Consider the following 27232-nt stretch of genomic DNA (forward strand, 5'->3'; position numbering starts at 1 on the left):
AAACAGGATATGATGTTTTTACAGGATATGATATATATAGTGAGTGACTGTCTTTTGAATTATAACGTCTGATGAAGCAAAGTTTTTCTTTGTGAAAGCGCTTACGTTTTGTGTTTTAATAAATTCGTGGCTATTTTATTTGAACAGTTCCTGGTATTTGTTCTGTGAATCATTGGGATATCTGCAACATTCCGCTACTTTGTTTTGGACAGTGTGAGTAGCGTTTTTTGCCACGTTGTCTTGTGAAATCTTGTAACGCTGCCTTTCATTAAAACTAAAGCTGAAATCCCAAAACATGAAACACATAATCCATAGCCTTTAAGTTATATATTTAATTTCAATATTTTCTGACATATTACCATTTTGCAAAGACTGTATTTTTTTTTTTTGTCTTTTTTTCAGGAGAAGCCCCAACCCTATGGTCCTGCACTCCCACTACTAAACTACCAAGTTCATACAATCTAAGGGAAACAAAGACAGGATGGCACTGTACTGGGATATCCTGATCTCCTCTTCACATACTACTTCTAAATGTTTGCATTACAAATTTTTTCGTCTGGAGCCCTTGTCTGAAATGTCTGAAGAAGATGAATCAGATAATCAAGGAGGAGCACCAGGACATGGTTAATGACTGAGAGCTGCTGTGGGAATACCTGCCCCCCCCCCCAAAAAAAAAGTGGCGTTACTCGAGTCTTTCAGACAATATGACCTCAGAGTTAGACTAATTCTGTAGTGGGGATTTTGGGGAGCACCGATTACATATCGGCTTGCAGGAGAGTTTGGCCACTACTAAAACATTTGTGGCAATACTCCTCTGCACATTTCAGAAAGGTTATATACAGAGCATATATGCTACACATTTTATAATAATGAAGACAGTTGTAAGTGTTTTAAATCTCTAGCAATCTAGTACATCAGCACAAAGTACTCTCGACAATGGACATTTATATGTACCGATACAAGCATAATACAGCAGGATATGTTACGTACATTAAAGGTATGTTGCATCAGTCAGTACCTTGGGATTTTATTGCACAGTAAAGTGAAAAACATCCCTGGGAAGGTCTTCCACACTAGTGCTTCTCACTAACCCTGATTTACAAATTGGTGCATTAAACTATTTTAAGTTTGTCACCCTGAAAATTGCTTGTGGCCTGAGAAATGTTGTCGTTTTTAATATGTAATCTCTCTTTCAATATTACCAACCACACCCAGGTACTAAGTGAATAAAACAATATTTCTGAACAAATCAGACTCTGCTGTTTGACAAAATACGAAAGAGCTGTGTTATATAAAGCAAAACTAGAACAACATTCGTGAATCAGAGTCACAGTGCACAACACCAGCTTCTTATGTAATTGGTCTTGTAGAAGAGCTTATAGCGTGTTACAGAAATATTATAAATACATACATGCTTATACAAGGAAGCAAAGGGTGAGAGGCAAGGATCTTGCAATGTTATTAACAGTTATCGGCAGAGTGGAGCACTATTCATGTTTATAAAGAAAGGGTAGCACAGACAGTGACATAAATCAAAAATGCTAGATAAAAATAAGACTGAGATTGCTGGCAGCTTCAAACTGGCAGGCAAACAAATCTATACTTAAAACTAAGGCACACCTTTGATGGTTAACTATACAGTTATGAGTACAGTAGCTGTAAATGTGAACACCACAAATAAGAAACATCAGTGATTATGAGTCAGAGCCACTCTAAAACATACTAGTGATAGCAGAAGGAATGAGAGAGTGCACAGTCAATGTCAACATGCTTGCAAAGTCTGCAGGGATCAGGAAAGGTAAGGAGTGGGGAGCTTCTAGGCCTCACTGCTGCTTCGGGTAGTTCAGGTGTCCAGGTGATGGCAGCATAACATAACATGAGTAGTGGATTTACTGGTACAGCTCAATCAAATGAGTTCAGAGTGAGCATTAACACCACCTGTCGAATAAACCTGCTTCCAAGTAGCTGCTCATGAACTGCAAATTAGGTAATGTCATGTGTCAGACGGCAGTACCTAGCTCCTTATCCTGTACTAAACTAGAAAAACAACAGGTATGCACCGATTTGTGCAATACATTTATAGTCCTCTTCACAAATATTGCCCCTGGAAGGATTTTGTTTATAAATGAATAGATCAAAAGTCATTCAGGGAATATAGCAATGTCATACATCACTTGTCAAATGCAAAAGTCATAACACATTTATGTTAACAATACAGACAATAAATATACACATAAAAGCAATAATTGTACTTACTTCTGATGCTAGCAGCAGCAAAGGGTCCAAAATGTTCAGCCAATGATAAAATCTTAGATGGAAAGACTATAAAACAAAAAATGGTATTCTGTCAATCCAAATTACTTATGAAAGCATACACACTGTTAACATCTCCCCAACTGATTAACATCTTAGCTAAAAAAAAATGTTCCATAAACTCTAAATGAAAAGTTCTGCATTTGTGCAACACATTTATTATAGAGTAATGCAAAGTATGACACAAAGTGATGGTTTCTTGCACTTACATTTTCCTCAGCTTATAGAAAGTAATGCAGTCTGTCATTCCCTAAAGTGTGCAAAAAAGGTGAGCTTGCTCGTCCAATGTCAGAAATGTATTATAACCCAAGCAAATAAAAATAGAGAGAATAATATATCGGAGTTCCAGAGCAACTGTTGCTAGATAACACAATCTAAAAAAAGTAAAATACAGTGGTGATGCATGTGTGTGCACGTGTCTGTCTGCTCGCCCCTAAGATTTAGAAAAGATTACCTGGTGTGGAACGTCTTGTCTTACCACCAGCTGCTTCCTCCTTCAGGTAACACTTTCCAGTTCATAGGTTACCTAATGCTCAGCTCTTCCTCTTCTTCCATACTAGCCTCATCCTCCTCTTCTGTCACATTTCACTCCCTCGCAGTCTGTAGGAGCCTAAAGCTCTCCTAACTCCATCTCTGTATCTAAACCGTATCCTTAAGCTACTGCTCAGGCTTTCTGCATCACCAACTTTCTGGCTATTATTTCATAACTGAATTTTTTGCATGTACTATAACAGTCAATGTCATAGAGTGGCAACATTTATTGTGGTTGATTTTATGCTGGAGCTGAAGCTGGGAATAGTATGACTTCTTATCTCTGTTGATTAGATTTGTCACTGTTACATAGTGTTTTGAAATTGACATGATTTTGTTAATTTTTATTTAGTTTCCAGGTTATCCATGTTAGGTCCATTTGCTTCATCACGTGTCTGCATTCCTCAGAGAGCCATGGTGCTGAGTTATTTTTGATTATTTTCATACGAACAGGAGCTAGGACATTAACTATGTAAAGGAAGGTGCTATTAAAGTACAGTACAGCATCATTAAGGGGTAGTTCTTTAAGGGGTGTCCAGTCCATTACATGTAGGAGATTGTTGAATTTATGCTGACAAAAATTAGTGAGTTCCTAACTGATACAGTGTGTACTCTTAGTTGTTGGGAGTTTGTTCTAAGGCAGTGGTCTACAACCTTTTTTTGCACCAAGGACCGGTATCAATGTAAGACAATTTTCCATGGACCAGCCATGTCACGGCATGCATAATAAAGTAGATATTTATTTGATATTTAACGAGGAGACCGGACCCAGGGAGAAAAGCTCTAAAGTACACTAAAAAGACAGCAAGCAATAATTACCAAAAAGTGTACATTCTGCTTAACAGCATAACATTGACCTACTATGGCTGAGAGGTAAGGCAATCTAATGGCAACCTTACTGATTTTATGTTTATAAGAGCAATATTTAACATCTGTCCCTATTTGGCTCTGTCCAGCATACCTCTCAAATGTACATATTTTCATAGATTGTCCCCCTTTTTCTCATAAAATTGTTGTTTTCTGGCAAATCGCTGGCAGATCATTGAGGCTGAAGTCAGAAAATAATGTCAGTTGAGTTTCATACTTCATATGCTTCAGAAAATTCATGCTAATGCAAAACCTGTATTTCTATCAACTTTCAAAGTTTGTAAGAGCAGTACATAAAAGGGTCCCTATTTTTGGGCCTTTGTCCCCTCATTATTTTTGGCTTTGTCCAGATTTCTTGATCTAAGTAAGAGGCTGAGAGGTATTCATACCTCTCAACAGTACAGATTTTCACAGAATGACCAGATTTATCCCCTTCGAGTTTTGGTCTGTTTCTCATAACTTTACAGATTTTCTGGAAAATGACTGGGATGATCTAAGGACTGAAGTCACTAAATAATGATATACATGTGGATTTCAGACCTCATATCCTTCAGAAAAATGCATGACAAGACAAATCCTGTTATTCTAGCAACTTTCTATGGTTATAAGAGCAATATTTAAAATCTGTCCCTATTTGCTCCCCATTCTGTTAGGCTTTTTCCAGATTTTTTGCACTACTAAGTGGTTGAGAGGTATGATAGGAATGAGGTTTGTGTACCTTTAGTCCATACCACACACACACACACACACACACACACACACACACACACACACACACACACACACACACACACACACACACACACACACACACACACACACAGTCTCTTTTGCATTTATGCACGTGTTCACTCCCACACATCGCTCTTACTCTTTTCCAATCCCTCACACACAGTCACTCCCTCATTCATACCTGCATTCTCTTGCACATCACTCTTACCCTCTCCTGATCAAACACACACTCAATCACATCCTCATTCATACCTGCATTCATTCACACATCGCTCTGTCACACCCATACGCCTACTTACACATTCATTCATACATTGCTCTCACTGTCAACACCTACATGCCACACACCCACTTACGCATTCATTCATACATTGTTCTCACTCTCCTGATCTCACACATACACGCAGTCACTTCCTCATTCATACCTGCATTCATTCACACATCACTCTCACTCTTACAATCACACACACACACACACACACACACACACACACACACACACTACTTTGCTTTCATGCACACATTCACTCACACATGCAGACAGACACAAACACACTCATACAGGCATTCACTTACCTAACAGCCCTGTACCAAGTGCTCCACAGCCCGGTGGTTGGGGACCACTGTTCTAAGGGAATAAGCTGGCAGATGATCACTCAGGGAGCTAGGCAGTGTACCAGAAGAGGGGTAATTAGCAGGGTGGGATACTAGGATCCAGTCTAGGGTGGAATGGCAGGCAAGATATTTGCTGTATCTTGTAGGAGTATTGATAAGCAGAGAAAAAACATACAGATTTATACTATTTGTGGGGGTGTTGGAAGCTATGGTTTGCCAATCTATATTTACATCTGCTAAGATTATTATTTCAAGGTTTATTTTTTGGGCTGTTCAGCATAAAACATTTTCCAACACTGGTATATTGTGACCTGGTGGGATATATATTACTATTATGCAAATTATTTTTGATGTGTTGAGGTTCAAAAAAGAGATTAGTACCTCAGAATTCGAAAATATGGATATATTACTGGTGTAGAGTATGATGTTTAGTGTAGAGGGATATAGAAGGGCTCTCCCTCCCCTTATTTTTTTTTAGATCTATCTCTTCTGGTTATTGCAAAGTTTGGAGGTATTATTTCTGTCTCTTTTATACTGGGATGTAGCTATGTTTCGGTAATGGCTAGTATGCCAGGTTTATTTTGATCAATGGAGTGGGGCTATTCTATTACATAAACATACTTACACTGAACCTTAGAAGTATAAGTCTTTGGGGTTACTCTTGTGGTTAGGATTAGAGGATGGGCCTGGGTTAGACTGTATGTCTCCATATTTGAGACGTACATCCACATCTGAAAAGATTAGGTAATAAGGAATGAGTATCATGGGAAGTGTTTTTTATTTATAGGTGATGGTACTGGTGTCAAGTGTGGTTTCACAGGTGGTGAGGAGGCCAATTTGTGGATTGAATAATATGGGAGAGTATAAGGGAAAAGCTGGGAGGACATATGCAAGAAGCTGTGTTGTTTATTGGGGAGATGACTGAAGGAGATTGTTGATGTGTATTGGTGTGTTAGGGTACGCAAGGATATAGTTGTAGCAAGGTTAAGAATTAAGAATAGAGAGATTAGGCTGGTTAGAAGGAGCATGTCAGCTGTGATGGTGTGCTTAAAAATAGTTAAAGTGGTACTTATATGTAAGAATGTAATATCCGGTGTGAATAGAGATGTATGTCATCTAGTGATATGTGAGCAGCTTAAGGTAAGGTTGGAAATGTTTTGATTTCAGGGTGGGATTTGACAATGTGATTAGGTGTTTTGCCTTGTGGACTGTGGTAAGGAGGTAGGGGAGATGTGATTGGCCAGTAGTAAAATTATGGTGCAATGTTAGTTTGATGTGTGTATAGTAGAAGAGAAGGTGGTAAGCCTTGAGTTAATGTAAGATGGTTTGAGGTGGTGATTGCATTGTGATGGTGAAGTAGAGTAAGATGCAAAGAAATATAGTAGGGGGGAATGAAAATTCAAGGTGATGGATGTAGGGAAAGAGGTGTGAATGAAATGTGGGTGTGGACAAGGCAGAGTTGTATATAACTGGATCGCAGGAAAGACGGGGAGTGGTTTGCTTGGGATATGAGTAGAGGTGCTGGGGTGAGTGGGATAAGGGGCAGGGCAAAGAAGCAGAGTCAGCAAAGTGACTGCAGCGGGAAGAACCCCCCCCATGGTTTACCACCAAAAACAATCAGCGAGGTAGAATGTTCATGGATACAAAGACAAGGTCTCTGAACTCTAAATACTTGACTTGAGCTACAGCATTTAATTGTATGGTTATGGGCTTTTTGTTGTCTTTCCAGGGATATATTACACTGATAAGAGTAAAATATGCTGAAGTGTTAATTTAGCGTCAACGTCAATAGTAAAAGGCCTGTGAGTGTGGGTAAGTGGGGGTGAGGATATCCTTCCATCAGATTCAGCACTACAAAACAGAACACACTAAAGCATAACTTAACAAATTATTAGTTTGAGGCTTGGAAATTACATTACATTGAGTTAAATCTATGTATTGCTGCTTATGAACTTTTGCAACTGCAGGTGAAATTCAGCTGTGCAAGTTCTTTAGGTAGTGGGATATGATAACCCTTGCAGCAGCAGATGTCAGACTTACTATGTGCTTGGTCCACTGGGGGAGAGAGAGAAGTTAATAAGGATTGCTTGAAGGTTGAACTAGATAGGTACAGTACTATTTGTCTATATTCAGCCATGTTAAGTAATGTTTGGCAAACAAGAGTAGTCCACTATATTTCACAGTGGTGCATTTCTGCTTTCTAGCATTTAAACATGAAAATAAGATAGCTAAGAGGATCGATCCAAGGCCTTAAACATTTGTCCTATATGGACAGACTCAAAAAACTCCAACTATTCTCTGTCTCATATTGCCTACTTAGAGGCTATCTCTGCTTGACTTACAAAGCCATGTCTGACTCAGCTCTGTTAGAAATGCTACATCTAAAGAAATCCTAATCCCTCCACACCACACGCTCAAGTGACCTCAACTTCATTACCACAATCAACAGAACATGCTGGAGGGACAGTTCATAACCCAGAGACTGCCCATGCTATGGAACAGACTTCCCATACATGTCAAGCAGAGCACCTCACTAGCCCTTTTCAACAGAAATCTTGATGAGTGGATGGGAAACAGAAAATTCACCACAGGGATCCCTCCAGTGGCTTTACTTGACAGAGGCACCGGGAACTAAGGTCGGGTGGCACAATGCCAGGGTAATCCTATGGGCTAGGCTTGTAAAGGCTCCAGGGCCATTAGCCTAGTACACATCTATGAACCTATAACATATTTGTAGGTATGCAAGTTTGGGAATGCTAAAAACAAAAATGGTGGCTTCCACACTACAGAGGGACAGACAGAAAAATAAACTAACAAGAGGTATGTGTTTACATGCAAGTGAGGGGTTACTAAGATGTAGGTTTGCAAATGTTAGGTAGTACGCCTATCTGTTAGTTCCCACTCTTTGCTACACAACATACAGTCTGCAAATGTAATATTTAAGCCTTTAAAAAAGGCAGTTAGTGTGTAACATATATGAAAAAACAAGCAACCCTAGCAAATGACAAAACTCTTCACAGAAACTTTACAATAACCTACATTATCAGTAACTGTGTCGTTCATAAAAACATACAATCAGGTATTACAATAAAAACCTTCAATAGAAGTGAGTAGAAACGTATATAAACACACATGCACTACACATTTGCAAAGAGGGACAAAACAACAATTAGCCAGATGGCAACACACTACAGACTTACTTTATGTAACTATACTATCAAACTTGGAGCTCACCTTTCCACAATTGACTGTTCTACACTATTCTCTGCATAAGACTCCAGTTCAGCAACTGTAACATAACCAGCACCCTATCTGAACTACAAAACTGATTATTTCCATTAATCTCTAGATTACACAAACAAAACTGAACAAAAAGCAATAGCTAGTAAATGAGCTAAAAAGTACTGCGGGTGTAACTGAAAAATAATTCCTATCTCAGAAAACTAAAAACAGTTCTGCATTCTCACAAACCTTTCAAAATTAGCAATTAACAGACACAAAGCTATGTTCTTTGTGTCAAAAGAATGCCCCTTCCCAAGACCCTTAAACAATTTTGGAAAGAAATAAACTATCTTACCAGCCATAAAAATATATCCAACAATTCTTCCTCAAACTCCCTATCTAGGTCACAAGGACAACTTTTTCCAGTAATTTACCCAGATTTGAACTGATCCATATTGCCTATACATCCTTGCCTCAAACAAATATAAAACAGGAGATATTAAACCATTTTTTGATCAGCTTTGATTAGTCTCCACCCAAGACAATAATAATCTTATCTTTTTCATGTACTATTGCAAATATTTCACAATCATCCCATTACTACATATTAGCCAACTCTGCATTATTCAAAACATAAGGTCCACTATCTAAAAAATTGCTGTCATCAAATCATTGCAAAAAACAGTCAAATCCTGATAATGCACCCCACTTCCTCCTTATCTCTACCTTACCCACCCTAAGTAAAATATCCATACTGATCATACAGCCCTGCGTCCCTCCTTCTACTTCTCCAGAATTTTGCAGAATGTCCAGATTTTTGCCTCATATTTTTGGTCTGTTCCTCATAAAATATGTGGTTTTCTGGCAAAGTCACTGCGAACGTAAGTTACTAAATAATGACAGATATTTGTGTTTCAGACTTTATATCCTTCTGAAAAATGCATGCTAATTTCAAAACCAATTGTACCATCAATACCAAAAAAGCAACACTTAAAAACTGTCTCTGATTTTGGGCCTTTGCCCCCTCATTATTTTTTACTTTGTCCAGATTTCTTGTGCTAAGAGTCTGAGAGCTATGCTCTCCCTTATATTCCTCCATTCTACTTCAAATTACCATCAGCACCCCCCCCCCAAAACTGGATCATCAGGGTGAAGGTCAATTAGGAGGCTCTAGCTGCATGCAACAGACAAGACACAGAGGAGAAGAGAGCAGTGGCCTGTCTGCAGAGGCTGCCCCCTCACATTCACACAAGACATTCCCTCCAAGCAGTCCTGTTGTGGTTTCCCAGGTCTCAATCAGACAAATCATACTGTCTAGTGTGCCCCTGAATGCAGTTAAATCTTTACCACCATACCAGGAGAGGTGAGCAGGACCCACCCTTTGATTCCTCTTACTTCTTACTTTATTTCTCCAATGACGAAGCTGCTAAGTGAAACACAGTCACCTGGTCTGCAGTCAGAGTTCTCTGTGCACCTCTGTATCAGACTACCCTAGGTAAAATATTTTAAAATCTCATTCATCTTCAGCTCACCCATTATATTAAGCAATATTACCTCCTTTTGCCAAAACAACATGGGCTCTAGACAAGCTGTAGCACTATGACCATAATATAGACCCTCCATAATGATATACAAATAAAAGATGCCTCACTGGAGCTCTGTTTGTTGATTTACTAGAGGTTTTGACCTTGCTGACCATAACATCCTTTACCATTTTTTGGACATAGGCATCACTCCCGAGTTCTCCCTCTCCAGAGTTCTCCCTCTTGGTTTCAGAACTATTTGGGGTTAAAAATGGCATCACTCCTGAGTTCTCCCTCTTGGTTTCAGAACTATTCAGGGTTAAGACTGGCTCCTCCATTTCCCCAACATTTACTCTAAAAGGCATCCAACAAGGTTCAATAGTTGTTCCTTTACTCATCTCAATTTTCATCAAACTTCCTGGTGGTGTGATTTCCTCTCTCACTCATATTTTATGTTGATGACTTGGTCAATTTTAGATCAAGTTCCTACTCCGAAATAGAAACAGAACTTGAATTAGACCTCCATACTCTTTCAAAGTGGATTGACTATAACTAATTACTATTAAACTCCAGAAAACTAAAGCAATGTTATTTAGTACACTTCAAATATTTGCAAAAGTTCTTAACAACTTAGAAATGACATATTGTAACAAGTACCTGTTGAGATAACTACTTCTTTCAAATACTTGGACAGCTGGCTTGACCAAAACCTTAACTTCCACCTCCAATTTGAGAAGACCAGAAGTAAAATTAATTTTCTCCTTTAATATCACTTTTTCTTTTCTTCACTGCCAGATCTACCACTGCCAAGCACATCTTTCTAGCTCAACATCAATATGGCATTTCCCTAACTGCAACACTCTCAAAAAGGAATACTAGAGCTTCACCCCTTCAACCCATAACTCCTACATAACTAGAATGGCGTCCTTATGCATTAAAGTAAACTAAACACCATTCTTCAAGGGGACTTCAACTACCCCTCCAATAACTGGGAGACATATACATCTCTAACAACATGCATGCTTAGCGATTTCTGAACTTCATCAATACAAATTCTCTGGACCAGTCAGTCCGAACACATACTAGGGGGGACAATAAAATGATGGACATGGTCCTCACCAATATACGACAGCTCTGGACTTCCAAGATGTCTGCACACTGATTAGCAACTTAATTTAAGCCCTCCCAGTGTGAAAACAGAAACTAAGAAAAGAGAGCCAGTGAACTGGTCTTTCTGGGTACATTTCAGTAACTGGCTAGTAAGTGCACTGCCTGGATGCCAGCAAAAAAGAAATCCAGAGAACCTGAAAGAAAAACTATCATAAAAGGTGAGGAGAAAACACTGACCGGGAAGAATTCTGCAGCTGTTCAGACAAAAGTAGTGCAAGCTCCAGATCTGGTGCAAGATACGACTTCTAGTAACCTATAGGAAAAATATATTTATCGATATCGGAGTTGCTGTTTTTTCCTGTTGATTTCCATCTCTCATATCCAGTTTCACCTTCATTTCCAGTGTACTCCTTGTTCTTGAACAACTACAGAATTCTTCCCAGTCAGTGTTTTCTCCTCACCTTTTATGTACTCAGAGCTGATTTAAAATAAATGTAACACTGAAGGAGTGTATCCACTCAAATAACAAAAGGTTGGAAAAAATGGAAGACGCTTTAAACAGATATTCAGACAAGGTGATAAAACCACAAAAATCAGAAGTCAAAATGAAGAAAAGGCAAGTTGAGTATGAGACTGATCAAGAAGAGATGTTTAAAGAAATAATAGAATTGAAGGACAGAACATGCAAGGAAAACCTGAGATTTTCTGCTGCACCAGAGAAGCTGAAAAGAACATACAGTATTCATTTTCTAAAAGCACAAATAAGAAACTGGACTGGTATTCCACAGCAGGAGCTATTAACTGAAAGGGCACATTGTGTGTATGCTCAAAACCTGGTCATGAGAAAGCAACTTAGACCTTTAACAGTAAAGATGCAATCCTACCAAACAAAAAAGAGTTGATTCTGACAAAACTGTGGCAGAAAGGCAAAGTATAAAAGTGGGAGACAGTAAGTGTTTGTGGAAAATGACTACTCACTTTACACCATGCAGAAGAAAAGGAAATTTATTCCAGTAATCAGGGAATGTTGAGAAGCAGGTGTGAGATTCAAACTGCTGTATCCAGAACATTCTTTCTAGAGTCAAAAAACATTTTTTTAACAGAACATATTAAGGAAGAAATAAAGTGTGTCCAAGAAAAAGTGAGCTATCAAACAGAAAGAGATTCTGCTTCTTGTTCTTCTGGTAACAACGTCCATAGAGATACTATGCCAGTGAAATATTTTCCAATGTTTCAAGGTAAAATGCTTGAGAGAGAGAAAAAAGAACAAGAGCTGACTAGAAGAAGGAGGAGTACACTGGAAATGAAGGCGAGACTGGATATGGGAGATGGAAATCAACAGGAAAAATAAGCAACTCAGATATTGATGAACAAATGTGGGATTAAAAAGCATTAATTATATCTGTGAAACACGATGGAACAGGAAAACCTGGAAATATTGGACTGTTTTGACTTTGTTAAATTTGTACAGGACTCCAAAGCATATGCCCAACTTATGTCATCAATATTTATAAGAACATTTAGGAGAGGGGAAGAGGAAGGAAAGACTTAGCTATAAGTAAACAAAATTTTGTTCTCAGCAGTAGTATTTTTATAATACATGACACAAAATGCATGCTATAAAGTAAAGCTTTAGCAGTTATGTTTGTATGTAACATGGACACTAAAGTAAACAGGTGTCCCCGTTTTTTTTTTTTTTTTTTTTTTTTACTTTCTTTCCTTCTTTCTCCTTGTTCAGTTTTAAGAAACTTAGGCACTGCAATGTAAAAAGAGAAGAAAAGTCTGGACAAAAGAGCATGATGCAAGAAAAACTTATATGCTTTTTCTTACTTTTGCATAGGGGAATGTCTGGATTAAAGCCATTGGCTTGATCTAATAAGTTTTAAGGGAAAGCAAATAAATAAAAGAAGACTAACTATATAATTAAAAGTTTTCCTCTCTCAAGTAAATGAGTGCTTGTGGTGAAGGCAACTATGTATCTGGTTCCCATGTTTCTATGAAGACAATCTGATAAGAAGCAATAAAAACAGAATATGTCTTTCTTTCAATGGCTAGGTGATAATGTTTTCTGAAAGCATTCAAGACTTTTTCCTAACCTGGGAGAGGAATAAAGATAAGACAAAAACAGACAACACTTAGTGGAAGTAGAAGCATAGGCTGTACCATGCATCTTAGCATGGATAACCTTCATTATACATTAATTCTGAGTGTGGCTGTCAATCTGGGACAGTTGTTCCTATTAGGAGTTTTAAACTTCATTATTTGAAGGTGTACATAGTTTTCATGTCAGTATTAAGTTAATAGGTTTTTGGGGTGTTCTAGGTGTTTTTTTGTTTCTTTGTTTGAGGGTTTTCAATAAAACAAAAAGTTTTATAAGATGTGCATAGATTCAAATGGATATGACAAGCAAAAACTATATGAAAGCTCAACCTGCCAAACATTAGTGTATGCATGTAACACAAAAGCTGAAATTAGACATTTTACATAATTACAACACCTTCCAAATTATCTTTAAATGTGAATGGTCTTACAGATGTACGCAAAAGAGGAATCCCCAGGGTTCAATAACACCTACACTAAGTGTACACCGTCCTGAGTGAACAGATAACACAGATATAATTCACACCTTCTTCCCCCTAATTTTAGTTTTCCTACTTATATTCTTGCAGCTTTAAATATTGACAAGGATTCATAAAGGTTACCACAAAGTGTAAACTACATATACATTAATCTGAGTGACTAGAAAGCACAAAAATAGGATAACAATGTTCTTATTTATTTTATTTATATTGATGTTTGTTTACCAGGAAAGTCCACTGGGCCAGAATAAGCCCATTTTCAGTGGAGGCCCGGGGAGAAAAGCTCCAAGGTTACAATTACACAAACATGACATTTCAAAACATTTCAAACAATTTAAAGAAAACAAAATCACAACGTTTCATAAAGAATTCATCAACTCCATGTTACAAGAACACTTACATGTGGTTTCAAATAAGTTACAGTCAAATACAAAAGAAAAAAAGTTACATAAAGAAATCATCAGTAATTTGTATGATGTAAATAAACTAGGTAATTCCCAATGCTGAAAGAAGGAAAGAAAGAAATAGAAGATGGATATAATACAGAAGATCACAAGAAGGCTTAAAAGCAGAGAGGATGAGCTGAGTATTGAAGGGTTTTCTATGGATTATTAAGAAAAAACAGTAATTAGAGCAAGGAGCTAGAACAGATGCAAGTTTAGGTTTGAATGGTAGAAATCAAGTAATGGCAGTTGGTGTATTTGAACAGTCACATGTTCATTTGGAGAGGAGATGATTATGTAGTGCAGTTTTGAAGTTAAAGGGCTTTGTTCAATGTGGCTACATGAGGGTAGGTTATTACATATTCTAGCAATGATCCAAAAGTATAGTAATTTGCCTACAGATAAAATGGGTTTGCGAATTTGGAGCAACTGTTGGTGTTCTGATCACAGTGGCCTAGAGGGGCTGTACGGGACCAATTAAGGATCTGAGGGCAGGACAGTCCTGTTTGCAAATAAATGTGTGTGTACTAGTGAGCTGAAGGAGTAATAGGTAATGGGGGAATTCTAGCCATTGAAGTTTCCTTAGGGTGATACAGTGATGGGTAGAATGGTGGCTATGTCTAGCAATCTTGTTGTGGCATCCTGAATACATATCATGTACACTTACTGTAGGCTTTATTGAACCTGGCCCAAAGAGTTTTGAACTATATTAAAAATGCAGAGTACAAACAGCGATGTTACAGAAGATGCATTTGGAAAGAAATGAGCAAGTGAATTTGATAAAAAAGAACTTTAGGATGGTTATTCAGCAGGATACCTGGAACAAAGGAAAAGGTGAGGACTTATATTAATTGCAAGAGGAGCTCCAGTAGTGACAGAAGTGAAGGGGAAAAAATATATAATACTGGTATATTTGTAGTACTAGGGCCACTGGCTAGGGTGGAGGATTATACTGGCATGTATCTATATTCCACCTAAAACTGTTATAATGGAGATTAAGAAAATTATGGGACAAATAATCAGCTTTCAGCAGGGAATATTACTTATAGACGTGGAATGAAATTTGATTTGCAGCAGTAAGGATGTATGTAGGGGGCCCAGAAGGGAAAATGTAACACAAGAGATTAGATTTTTTGAGCAATTTATGAAAATATTTGTTATGAAAGATGTGAATTCAGTAGGAGACGTATGAAATGACTTTACATATTTCCCAAGGTACAAATACTGGACTAAGCTAAACAGAAGTTATATTTCACAGGAACGTGCATTTAACTGAAAGTTTTAATACAGTCAATAAATATTTCAGAGTATGCTCCAATAATAACTAAAATGAAAAAGCAGGGTAATTAAATAAAAATGAGACACTGGCACTTCCCCACCTATTCAATAATAAGAGAGGAATTTAAGGACTGGGTAGTGGAAATTACTCGGGAGTCATTAGTGAACAGAGAAACTTCTTTTGAAAATAGAAACAGGAATATAACTAGGGAGTGGGATAAAATTAAAATGTAGTTTAAAAATAGGGAGGAAATAAAAGAAAGACATTAAGAAGTAACAAGAATTATTTAGGAGGACTGACAAAGGTTAAAGTATTGCAGAATGGGGGAATCTCACAAAAAAAGAAGAGGAACGACTGCAGAGTGTTAACACAAAATTACGGATTACCTCGATAATATGCACAAGTTTAGAAAGACTGCTGTTAAGCAACTGCTTTTTTCTTTTCCTTTTTTTTTTTTTTTTTTTTGATAACTTCACAGCACAAAAAACTTTAAGCACAACTACTCAGGCAACAGAAAGTAGAAAGGGCTGTTGCCAAGCTTAGGGAGCCTATAACAAGGAAAATAACCAGAGATCCTGTAGAGGTACTAGAAATTTTGTAAATTTTATGAAAATATGTATAAAGCAGAGAAATGTGGAAATAAAAAAAAAAAACGAATGGAAATGTTTATGGAATAATTAAATATGTTAAGGTTAGAGGTAGATGAGGTTCAATTTCTAACAGTTAAGATAGGAGGAGAGGAGATAAAAATGGTGATGTGTGTGTGTGTGTGTGTGTGTGTGTGTGTGTGTGTGTGTGTGTGTCTGTGTGTGTGTGTGTATACAGAGAATACCTCTGCTCCCTACCAACTGTAATTTCCTCCCTGGTCAAATCAAACCATAAATCAGTCACGTTCACCTTAAGCCAGAAGCATTTTTCAAAAACTCTGAATTCAGACATTAAGCCAAAGACAATCTACTGAAACTAAGTGATGACCTGGATAAATTCAACATCCCATTGAAACTCGATGGTCCCCACTGCTTATGCAGGATGCTTTACTGCCAAATTCTATGCACATGTGAATACCTACATAGATGCAGCTGTCTCACTCTGAAATAAACACAAAGCCAAATTAAAAAATAAACCCCAGTGGTGGAACCCAAATATAAACGTGTTCTATGATAAAAGAAAAAAAGTCACTGCACTTAAAAAATTAAACATGCAAAAAAAAGATCTTGCTAAACGCAACAAGGAACTCCTTACCCTTATCAAATCATCCATAGTCAGGTAGGTAAAGGTCATCACCCAGGCAAAGGACAGCCATAAAAGTTCTTTAACTATTTTACAAACCTTACAAATAATGCCCAACATTCTGCAGAACTAATCGTAAAATGTTATCACATACTTGTACCCAGAGGATATAACCAATCTACTAGCGGATATATTTAGTTCTAACTTCATTCCCCCCTCTCCCCACCTACATCCCAGATCTCATACCTGCATCTACTTCCCACCCCTCCAAATTTCCCATGAACAAGTCCTCAAGGAACTAGCCAAAGCCAAGAATACTGCTTCTACAGGGCCAGAACTATACCAGGCAGCTTACTGGAAAGCCTGTGAAAGGACCTGTCAGACTCCATTCAGAGATTATTCAATGTCTAGATGAATGGAGGACATCAACTATCATTTCCTTGGACAAAAGTGGAGGCATCAGTAGACCAGGGAAATTATAGACCAATATGTCTGACCAATCTCATCACTAAGGCTCTGGAATGTATCATTATGGAATTAATAAATAAGGACATAGGTAGCCTACAAACCCTTGACCCAAGCCAGTTTGAATTTGGTAAGGGTAGATCCTGCCAATTTATCCTGCTGACTTCTTCCAGAAAGATTTCTGAAGCAATGGATGAGGGCCAATCAGTACACACTGCATATTTAGACCTCTCAAAGGCATTCATCACCATCCCACACTCCGGTATCACCTTTCCCAGCTAAATGTTAATCATTATGAAACTCGGTGGACAGCATATTAGTTCACAAACAGATCTCAGGAAATTAGGTTGGGCAGCTATGGCGCCTCCTCCTCTTCCTCCAATGGACCTGTCACTGTACCCCAGGGTTCAGTCCTTGAGCCACTCCTTTTTAGCATTTATCTCTCTGAGGTCAAAGCTATTGCTAAGGGCTTGTGGCTGATCATATTTGCAGATGACCGTAAACTTGGTACCATCATAATCTCCACAGAAGAGACAAAAACCAACCAAGGGGACCTTTCCCAAACAAATAGCTGATGTCAAAACCACAGTCTACAATTAAATGAAAAAGAAATGCATAATAGTATTCTTTGGCAAGCAAGAAGTCCCATATAATCATCACACTGACAAAACACCCCTGGCAACTGACCCAGTAGTTAGGAAGCTGAGAACCTATGAAGACAATAAACTGTCTTTTAATCACCAGATAGTACTCTACTACTGTAAGAAAGTGCTCTTTCATTGCACCACTTATTACTAAAGGTAGGATGTCCAGGTATGTGATCATTCCACTTATACCGGATTCATCAGGCTGATTACCGAGTATAATGACCCCTTAGGTATGCATCCATCCAAACATCTGTCATAACTTAACTTGAACTGCCAAAATGCTTTCTTACTAAGAAAATCAAGGGCCTAAATCATAAAAACTATGTGGACCATCTCAAGGCTTTGTCCCCCTACTCAGTACCATGCAGGCTACTGAGGGTTGATCTCTGCCTCACATACAGAGCCTCAGCAGATCTTATCCTGTCAGACCTACTGCACATTTGCAAGTAGAATGGGGCATAAACACCTGCCCAGAAGATCTAAAGCTGTTTTGTTGCAATAGAAATAGGACATGTTGATGGGACAGGTATGTATCACAGAAAATACCACTTCTTTGGAATCATCCTTTTCTCAACATACAACAAAAGTACTTCTCTTACACTACTCAAATGTAATCTGGATGAATGGATAGGTAAATGCAAATTCACCTCTGGTTTAGCACCCTTGTCCCTCATGGATAGCGGCAACATGTAAATGTTCTGCTCATCTCTCAGTTACTGTTACTTAAAATATAAGTGCTTAAAACTTCATGGGAATGTATGGCTAGGCTTCTTAAACTCCTCATGGATCAATGGACTAATATCTATCAGTCTATAAAGGTACATGCGACATCCCTTCTCTGGGCTAGTAATCAACGAGTCCGAATCCTCACCTTGACACTGTAGAGGGATGTTCACTTGGAACAAAAATGGATACACCCAGTATTTCCAGATGCAGCTCTCTGCATAAAGCAAAATTTCCCTTATGAGCACACAGGGAACACACAAAGCTCGGTGTCTGGGTTTCTTTCTCTGCCTCTCCCCAGGTCCCCAGTAAGGCTATTCACTGGCACAGATGTTGAGTTAAGTCCTCAGTTGAGTGTCCAAGCCAAATCCTCCAACATCCTCTCTGAAACCAGTGCTTTGTGTCCCTGCCCAAAGCATCTGACACATACAAACTCTGAGATTGATTTGTGCATGTGCACACACACATATACACACACACACACACACACACACACACACACACACACACACACACACACACACACACACACACACACACTACACACACACACTACACACACACACACACACACACACACACACACCTGGGAAAGGCTGGCACAGGTTTACTAGCTTTGCCCCCTTCTGCCCACACTATAACGTAGTTACTGCCACCAGACACTTCCAAGTCAGCTACTCTAAGGCTCTTACAAGGGCACCCAACTATAGTGAATGAAATTAATATTAATACACATAGTAGTGTTTTGACCAAAGCAGTAAGGCTTTGAGCAGTGGCCACAGAGTCACCAAACAGATATGAGTACTCTCAAAGGTTAAAATATTCTCTAAAGGACCAGACACAATGAAAAGTTTAAGGTTTTAAATAATAAATAAGGAAACAAATATAAAAATACTAAATATCTATTTACAATAAACATGAGAGCTTCACCCACAGGAAATATTAAAATAACACAGATCAATAGATTCATACAGAAATAGAAAAACAGAACTTAACTTATCTCACTATATTTTCCTGACTAATCTAAAGAATTATTACTCCCTGGTCACTTACTAGTGCAAGGCAAGATGAAGTGGGTGAGAGATCCTTCTATGTCAGGTTCCAAGAAACAGACTGACATGAGACTTCAGTCTCACCAAGTATTAAACATAATTTTAGTGATGGATTCCAGAATGACATCACATACATCTGGTCATTTGACTCCTGGTTCCCATGCAACCCCCCATTGCTAGTAACTGCCAGGATTTAGCACTTGTACATCAATAATACTCACACAGAGAGCCTTGCTAAGATCTGCTGCAGCTCCTGGAAGTCATAAAACACCTCCACTCTTCCTACAGGATCTAATAAACCATACTTCTTGCAGACATTGTGTCTCTAGTTTCATTCAAAGCTGTGAGATAACATATTTATGGCCTAGGCCCAGTAATTTAATTTCTTAGTATTCCTCAGGGTTAGCTGGAACTAAGCTTAACCTCTTCTCTTACAGTATTCTCTGTTAAACATATACATTTAAACAGTTACAATAGAGTACAGTCTGATATACATGTACATTTCTTTTCTGTCTAGCAGGGTACACTGCTGATACATTTTTAACACAAACAACTTTACAAAAACATTTTAAACACAAGCATCTGTACAACTCAGTTTGATATACAAATGACATATAATTAGTTACAAAATTCCAGCTAGCTGTGCTGGCATATGTTACACATTCAATGTCTTACTTCTCCTGGCATAGCTGCAAAACCTCACATTGTCACAGTAGAGTATTAACAAAATGATATGCAGATTCAACACCATCCACCCTAGGCAAGGTCATCACTGTCAGACACTGAGCAGAGCTAAATGGCTACCCATGCTCTTCAATAGATAAACTACTGTAAACTACTAATTTCAGAAACCTTTCTCCCCAGTGGCAACAAACAGCTAACTTCTTGCTGGGATAGCTAATATTTAAATTACTAATGTCAGAACAACTTCTCTCGACTAGTAGCAAAACTAACCATAAAAATCCCATCATACTATCTCAGAGGACAAACACTTCAGGAACCAGTCCTGGGACCTCTCAGAACAAAATTTCAATGCACAAACCATTATTTTGTCATTCTACCTCCACAACTGTGTAACTCAATCCTACCCGAAAAAAGTAACTTCATGCAACAAACTTGGTATACAACAAACCATACACAAGCCTCCTGTCCCTCAGATTGCATAACCTCAAGCAAGCCATCCTTCTTCTAACTCCACAAACTCAGTCAAAATATTTTCATCCTTACCGACATTTATTCAACCCTCTCTTATACCGCAATGATTTTTTTCTTTTTACCCTTTTGTATAAATTTGGAAACAATGCAGATTACCTTGTGCTGTACCAACACGTTTTCCTGTTACCCTTTTGCAAATATTGTATATTACCTGCACGCAGTACTGTTATGCTGATTTTCATTGTTTCTTCACCATCTCATTATACATTTCAGTAACGTATTTAATAACTTGTATACTTTCTTTTCATCGTTTCTGTTCTTTTCTCACTTATGCATGGCTTGAACATGATCCCATGTAATCACAGCTCTACCCCTGTAAGGAAATGTAAATAAATAAAAAAGCAGAGGGGGGGGGGCCCTCTCCTGTGAACAGTAATTAGTACTTCACTAGCCAAAATGGGTTATATACAGAGCCTTTCAACTTTGCTTTTGAAGAATTTAGTAAAAAGGAGGGCATCTCTCCTGTGAATGGTGTTTAATAATACACCTGCCAAACTGAGCACTGCGCAGGCAGACCCTTGTTTTGAATCCCTTAATCTTATCTGGAAAGAGTTTATGTAAGGCTTGACTGTAGAAGCATACAAATAAGGTAATAAGGTAGCTGTATAAAATTCTACGACTTGTTAGTGCGAGTCCTGGAATAGCCAGACTGAATGACCAAAAATGTGCAGTTGCTTATACTACTGTACCTTGGAACATTCACTTTTCTTCAAGGTATGGCGATCTTGGAGTTAGTATAAAATTGGGGGGTGTGAGGACTTACCCCCATATCAGTGGTGTGGGGGGGGCTGACCCCTGCAAAAAAATTGTAAATAATTATATATCATTTGTGAATATTAACATGATTCATATGCTTGTGTTACAAACGTATTAAAACTGTATGTTATGTGTATATCAAACTACTGGTACAGAAGTGTGTATTGAACCGGTTTTGTACAGTACTGAGCTTAAAGATGTACCCATAGTGTACCCTATTGGAAAAGAACAGATGCGAACAAATTAATACAATATCTAAATGATACAACAGAATTTTTATTTTTCACCAGTAACTTTAATACAGAAACCATAACATAGCTGGACATAGACTTGACAAAGGATAGCAGTCGGTCAGGTTACAGAGCAAAGATTCATAGAAAATCAATATACTCAAACACGTTCTTACACTTTTCCAGTTCTCACCCGTATCAACAGAAAAAATCAGTTATCAAGGGACAACTGGTAAGAGCTGCAAGAATGACAACCTTAGGAAATGATTTTGAAAATGAATGTTTAAATTTGAAATCCATGTTCTTAAAAAGAGGCTATCCAAATGGCCTACTAACTGGTCTGATTAAGGAAGTTCAAAATAAAAGGAACTTAGGTATATACCAACCAGTACTAAAGCTAGAAACAACCAGGAGAACATCCGAAGAGATGTATACACTCTCAACAGTATTAAAAACATCTAACACTAACGTTTTGAGTAGTAATGGTGAGAATGGGACTAACACAGTGGTCACCTACAATTCTAGCTTTAACACCACCTAGAGTTTACAAGCAAAAGAAATTAAAAGAATTGTACAGAAAAATTGGTTGTTAATGAGCTCTGAGAGAGAAATTATACGAAAATAGGTGAACAACCAACTATTATCTTTAGAAGGGGACTTAACTTAAAAAATGACAGAAAGTCCACTTGTGTGTTTGACACAGAACATAGGGATGTTCAAATGTGAAACATGTAACTACTCTAAGTATACAGAGACAGGTAGTAAATGGCACACTCAACACAACACATACCACCTAAAGAAGAAATATAATTGCAATTCTAAATTAGTTGTACATCTAGTTCAGTGTCAGTCCTGTCCAACATTCTACATCGGAAAAAACGAACAGAAACAAAAGAACGTATATATGAACATCTGTATTCTATAAATAAAAATAAATTGGAAAATGCATTAGTAAGGCATATTAATGAATGTCCAATACATAACTTTAAATTTAAGGAAATAGACCAAGTTAATACAGAAGGAAGACGGGGTCCTATTAATATTTTGTTAGAAAAATTAGAATTACTATGGATCCTACGGACTAATGTCTGTATGTACCCTGGTTCAAATGAGAGTTGTTCCATTGCATGCCTTCTTAAATTAAAAAACTTAACCAGATAAAGTGTGTTAATGTTTACGTATAACTTTAATGATATGTTATACGTATTGTATATATTTGATGTTGGTACATTTGATGATAGTTGTGTGTGGCTGTTTTTATGGTAACATACTAAAAAGATATATCCAATGTTTTCATCCACATAGTTCTTTAAGAACAAATTAATCAATGAATTATTTACAAAAGAAGATCAAATACAGGGTAAGGTATCACCTCAAAAAGCAAGAAACAATCCAAAATGAAGGAGGTAGATACGCCACAACTATCGAAGCAAACCAGGTAGACAAAGGTAGAAAAATAACCCTTTATTCAAACGAAGTAAGCGCTTTCACGTTACAAAGAACGCTTAATCAGATTTTAACATAAATTATTTAAATTACTGGCATCACATGACTGTTTTTTAATTTAAATAGTATAAGGAATCAAATGAATTTATGTCTGATGATGTTTGTATCACTGATCAAAAGAATTAGTTCTTGTTGGCTATAGTTTGTTTCCAGAAGCTTTTTCTTTGTGTTTCAAACTACCATTTGTATTGAGTAACATTACACAGTAAGACTGGACACCCTCTGTTAATGGTCTTAAAACAGCTGATAAAGAGTTGGCTGTTGGCAGTAATAACTACCTTATAGTCCAGGCAGAAGGAGGCATAGCTAGTAAACCTGTGCCAGCCTTTCCCAGGTGTGGGTATGTGTGTATACAAATCAAAACTCAGTGTGTGTGTGTGTGTGTGTGTGTCAGCTAATTGGGCAGGGACAAGAAGTACCGGTTGGACAGACAGGGTGCTGGAGGTCTTGGCTTGGCTACTTAGTGGAGATCTCAACTCTATAGCTGTGCCAGTGGGAAGTCTTATTGGGTATCCGGAGAAAGAGGGAGAAACCAGCCCCAGAGTAACTGTGGTCTCAGTGTGCTCTTAAGTGAAATTGCACTTTACTGTATGTATACTTGTCATCCTCACAATGTACGTCCCCTACTGGTGCTAGAGGTGAGGATTGAGGCTTACTGATTACTCAGCCAGTGGTGGGGCATCACATATATTGGTTGGCAGTGGTGGGATATCCACATATTAGGATTCAGTGGTGTGAATATTGAATTCCTGTAGCCTGTAAACAGTAGTCACTGAGGAAGGTGTTTGTACTGTCAATCAGCCACACAGTGAGCATTCGGTGTTTCACATCACAATAGTTTTATTTATTTTTTGTTAAATTAGTTAGTCGGGGAAAGCAGGCAAGGATGTCAGCAGAGGTGTATAGCAAGCTGAGAAGGAGCCAGCTGGCTGAGACATGCCACGCTAAAGGACTGGTGCATGCCAACCTGACTAAAGCAGAAATTATTTTAGCCTTGGTCACAGCTGCATCACAGACCAGCAATCAGGAAGACAACCAGACTGGCCTTGGAGATGTACAACTCTCAGAAATTGACAGTTCAACCTTTCCACAGAGGACTTAAAAAATGTTGTCTGGAGTTAGGGAGACTTGAACTGGAGGCCAAACATTTGGTAACAGAATCAGCAGAGAGACTGTGGCAGGAGAAACAAATGGAATTAGCAGCAGCAGAGGGACAAACGTCCGGAAGCTGAAGAGAATGAGAGGCACAGGCAACATGAAAAGGAGATGCTGACTCTTCACCAGGGTCACAGAGGTAATGGGGAAGGGAGCAACCGAACCCCAGAAGCAACAGAGGTCAGTAAATTTCTTCCACAATTTACAGAGGGTGATAATTTTCATAGTTTTATTCATATGTTTGAAAGGGTATGGAAACAGTATAATGTTGACCAAGGGCTCTGGGTATGGTTCCTTACCCCCTTACTCCATGGTAAAGCTGTAACTGCTACTTCTAAATTGTCTGCTATTGATTGCTTAAATTATAACACAGTTAAAAATTGTTTGTTAGAGTGTTTTAAGTTAACACCTGAAGCTTGCAAAAAAACTTTCATGAGCATAGACGCACGGCAGATGAAAGTGTGTGTGAATATATTGCTGAACTAAGCACTTATTTTCATAGGTGGGTGAGTGAGTGTCAGGTCACCACTTTTGAAGGGCTGGCAGACCTTTTGGTGAGGGAACAAGCCCTTAGCACTTTGCCTGAGGACATGAGAATCTAGTTAGCTGATAGAGAATGTAACAGCAGATGCGTTGGGGAAAAAGGGAGACCTATACCTAACAAGCAGGGCATCACTGCACAGGAAAGGGATACCCAGTGCTGCTCATGGGTCTAAGGGAACCCATGGTAGGCAGCCTAGACTGCCCCAACAGAGTCCACCAGTAGCAGGGGAAGCCTCTAGTTCAGGTACAAGGCCAGGACCAAGGCTAAAATGTTTTAAATGCAACCAGTCAGGCCACATAGCATATAGATGTCCACGGAGGCAAGGTGAGGAACAAAAGGTGGGACAGTCAGTAAGTGGGAATGACAGAATAACAGCAGTAAGCTGTCTGGAGACAACAAGGGAACCAAACTACCACAATAGGTTATGTCTTACCTTAGTAAATGGGAAACAGGCCACTGCTAAGAGTGAGACAGACTTTGACCTAACAACTGTGAAGCCTGCAATGATTAAACAGGAGCACTACTTGCTTGGGCAGTCTACTGCAGTCAGAGCTTTAGGAAGGACCCCATTCCAAATACCTTTGGCTATGAGGTTCACCTTGACTGGGATGGTGGAAAAGGAAGCAAGTAGGTATGTTTGAGGATTTCCCTGCAGATATCCTGATAGGGAATGATTTTGATAATGCAGTACCGTGTGTGCAAGCAGTGACATGCGGTCAGGTTTGAAGACAAGCATGCAGGTCTGGTAGCCTGGGTGGGGGGGGGGGGCTATGGGGGCAGACAGACCACAGACTTGAAGCCAGGACTGGTGTGGTGGTTACTTCAGGGAGTAAGCTACCCTGTGGCAGTGACACTGAAGGTGGGCCACAACAGCTTGTGGGTGCTGATGTTCCCTTGGACAGAGTGACTGCAAGGGCAGAGGTGAGTAGTAGTACCCATGCTGACAGTGAGGCACTGCTGTCAGAGAATTCCAGACTTCCTGTGTAGGGGAAGCTGGGAAGGGTTACAAAAAGAGAGAGTTGAGACAGGCTCTGCTCTCAGACCCTACATTACAAGGCATCAGGGAGGCATCTGATCCTTAAGGGAAGAGGGAATCTGTATACTGGGACAAAGGGTTACTGTACAGAGAGTGGAACCCTGAGGGAGGGCTAGAGGGTGAGGGAATACAGCAATTGGTAGTGCCCAGAGCCTACCGTCTGACACTTCTAGCCACAGTCCATGATATTCCCTTTGCAGGTAATATGGGCATAAAGTGTACCAAGAGACGCATTATGCAGAAATTTTATTGGCCTGGGATTTCTAGAGATGTAACAGGATACTGTAGGACCTGTTAGCAGTGCCAAAAGGTGGGCAAGGCAGGAGACAAGGTCAAGGCTCCTTTCATGCCTCTGCCTGTGATCGAGGAGCTATTTCAGATGGTAGCTATGGATATTGTGGGGCCTCTGAGTATCCCAAGTTCCACGGGAAAAAGTATATCCTAGTGGTAGTAGATTATGCTGCCAGATACCCTGAGGTTGTGGAACTGTCCTCCATTGAGGTAAAAAAGGTGGGAGGGTGTGTGAGAATCCCACAAGGAGTCTGTTGTGGCATATGTCCTAAATCTCAGAACAAGGCACAGGAAACTCATGGGCTTGGCCCAGAAGAACCTGGCAGAACCCCAACAGCAGAAAAAGGTCTAGTATGACAGGAATGCTCAAGCTAGCAAGTATGCTGTAGGGCAGCAGGTTATGGCTCTCATTCCTGTCAGACACAACAAGCTGCAGGCAACATGGGAGGGACCCTTCAAGGTGGTAAGGAAGGTTAGTAACTGCTAGGCAGGAGCACAAACCTGTACGATGTTAACATGAAGACACATTACCATGACAGGGAGGCCCTGGTGCCAAGTATTTGCAGTACAAGGCACGTGATGGTTTCGATTAAGGCTTTGTTGGAGGACCGAAGTTGTCTATTTGAATTGTAGAAGTTCAGCATGCCAGTCAGGTCGGGCTTTTTTTCGGGATAGTACAGAATTAGATGAGCTAGGCTGAGTTGATGGCACCTTAATATGTTCGGAAATTCAAACCAGTGCAAGGCTTGTAGGGAAAGGCAGCGTGGGATTGTGATTTGGCAATGGTAGCGAATCTAGCAATTCTGTTGTAACAAATGAAATGTTTATCACAGTTAAGTTTAACACAGTAGGCCTCTGGCTAACTAAGTTCGCAGATGACTGTAAACTAGGAGCCATAGTTCCAAAATAATGTGGGCATCCTACAATTTGTTTTGCTGAGTGATACAGTAATTTTATCGAACTTAACCTGCTTTTTTGCTTTGTTTCGGAGCTCATGAAAGGTTTGCCTAGCTGTGGGTGATCTGGTGTAGCGCCAGGTTTTCCAGGCTTTATCCCTGCTCTAAGTTTTGTGGTTTTCTGGAGCCAAGGGGTGGGGTTGCTACATATCCTGATAGTTTTTAAGGGGGCTAGTTGATTGAGGATATTTAGGAATGTGGAGTTGAAGTAA

General features: G+C 39.0%; 1 protein-coding gene across 4 annotated transcripts in view; it reads right to left on the minus strand.

The window, feature by feature from the left end:
- The window catches only part of SFXN4 (sideroflexin 4), a 645242-nt gene that overhangs the window by 615697 nt on the left and 2313 nt on the right, over nucleotides 1-27232 (minus strand). For all 4 annotated transcript variants that reach the window (XM_044055982.1, XM_044055979.1, XM_044055980.1 and 1 more), the window contains exon 2: nucleotides 2257-2322. In XM_044055982.1, coding sequence (XP_043911917.1) covers nucleotides 2257-2322 — 66 coding nt within the window. The remainder of the gene's footprint in view (nucleotides 1-2256; nucleotides 2323-27232) is intronic.

This window comes from Protopterus annectens, chromosome 14.part0, assembly GCF_019279795.1.
Source record: "Protopterus annectens isolate FY-2018-M chromosome 14.part0, PAN1.0, whole genome shotgun sequence".
In the NCBI taxonomy this organism is placed as follows: Eukaryota; Metazoa; Chordata; order Ceratodontiformes; family Protopteridae; genus Protopterus; species Protopterus annectens.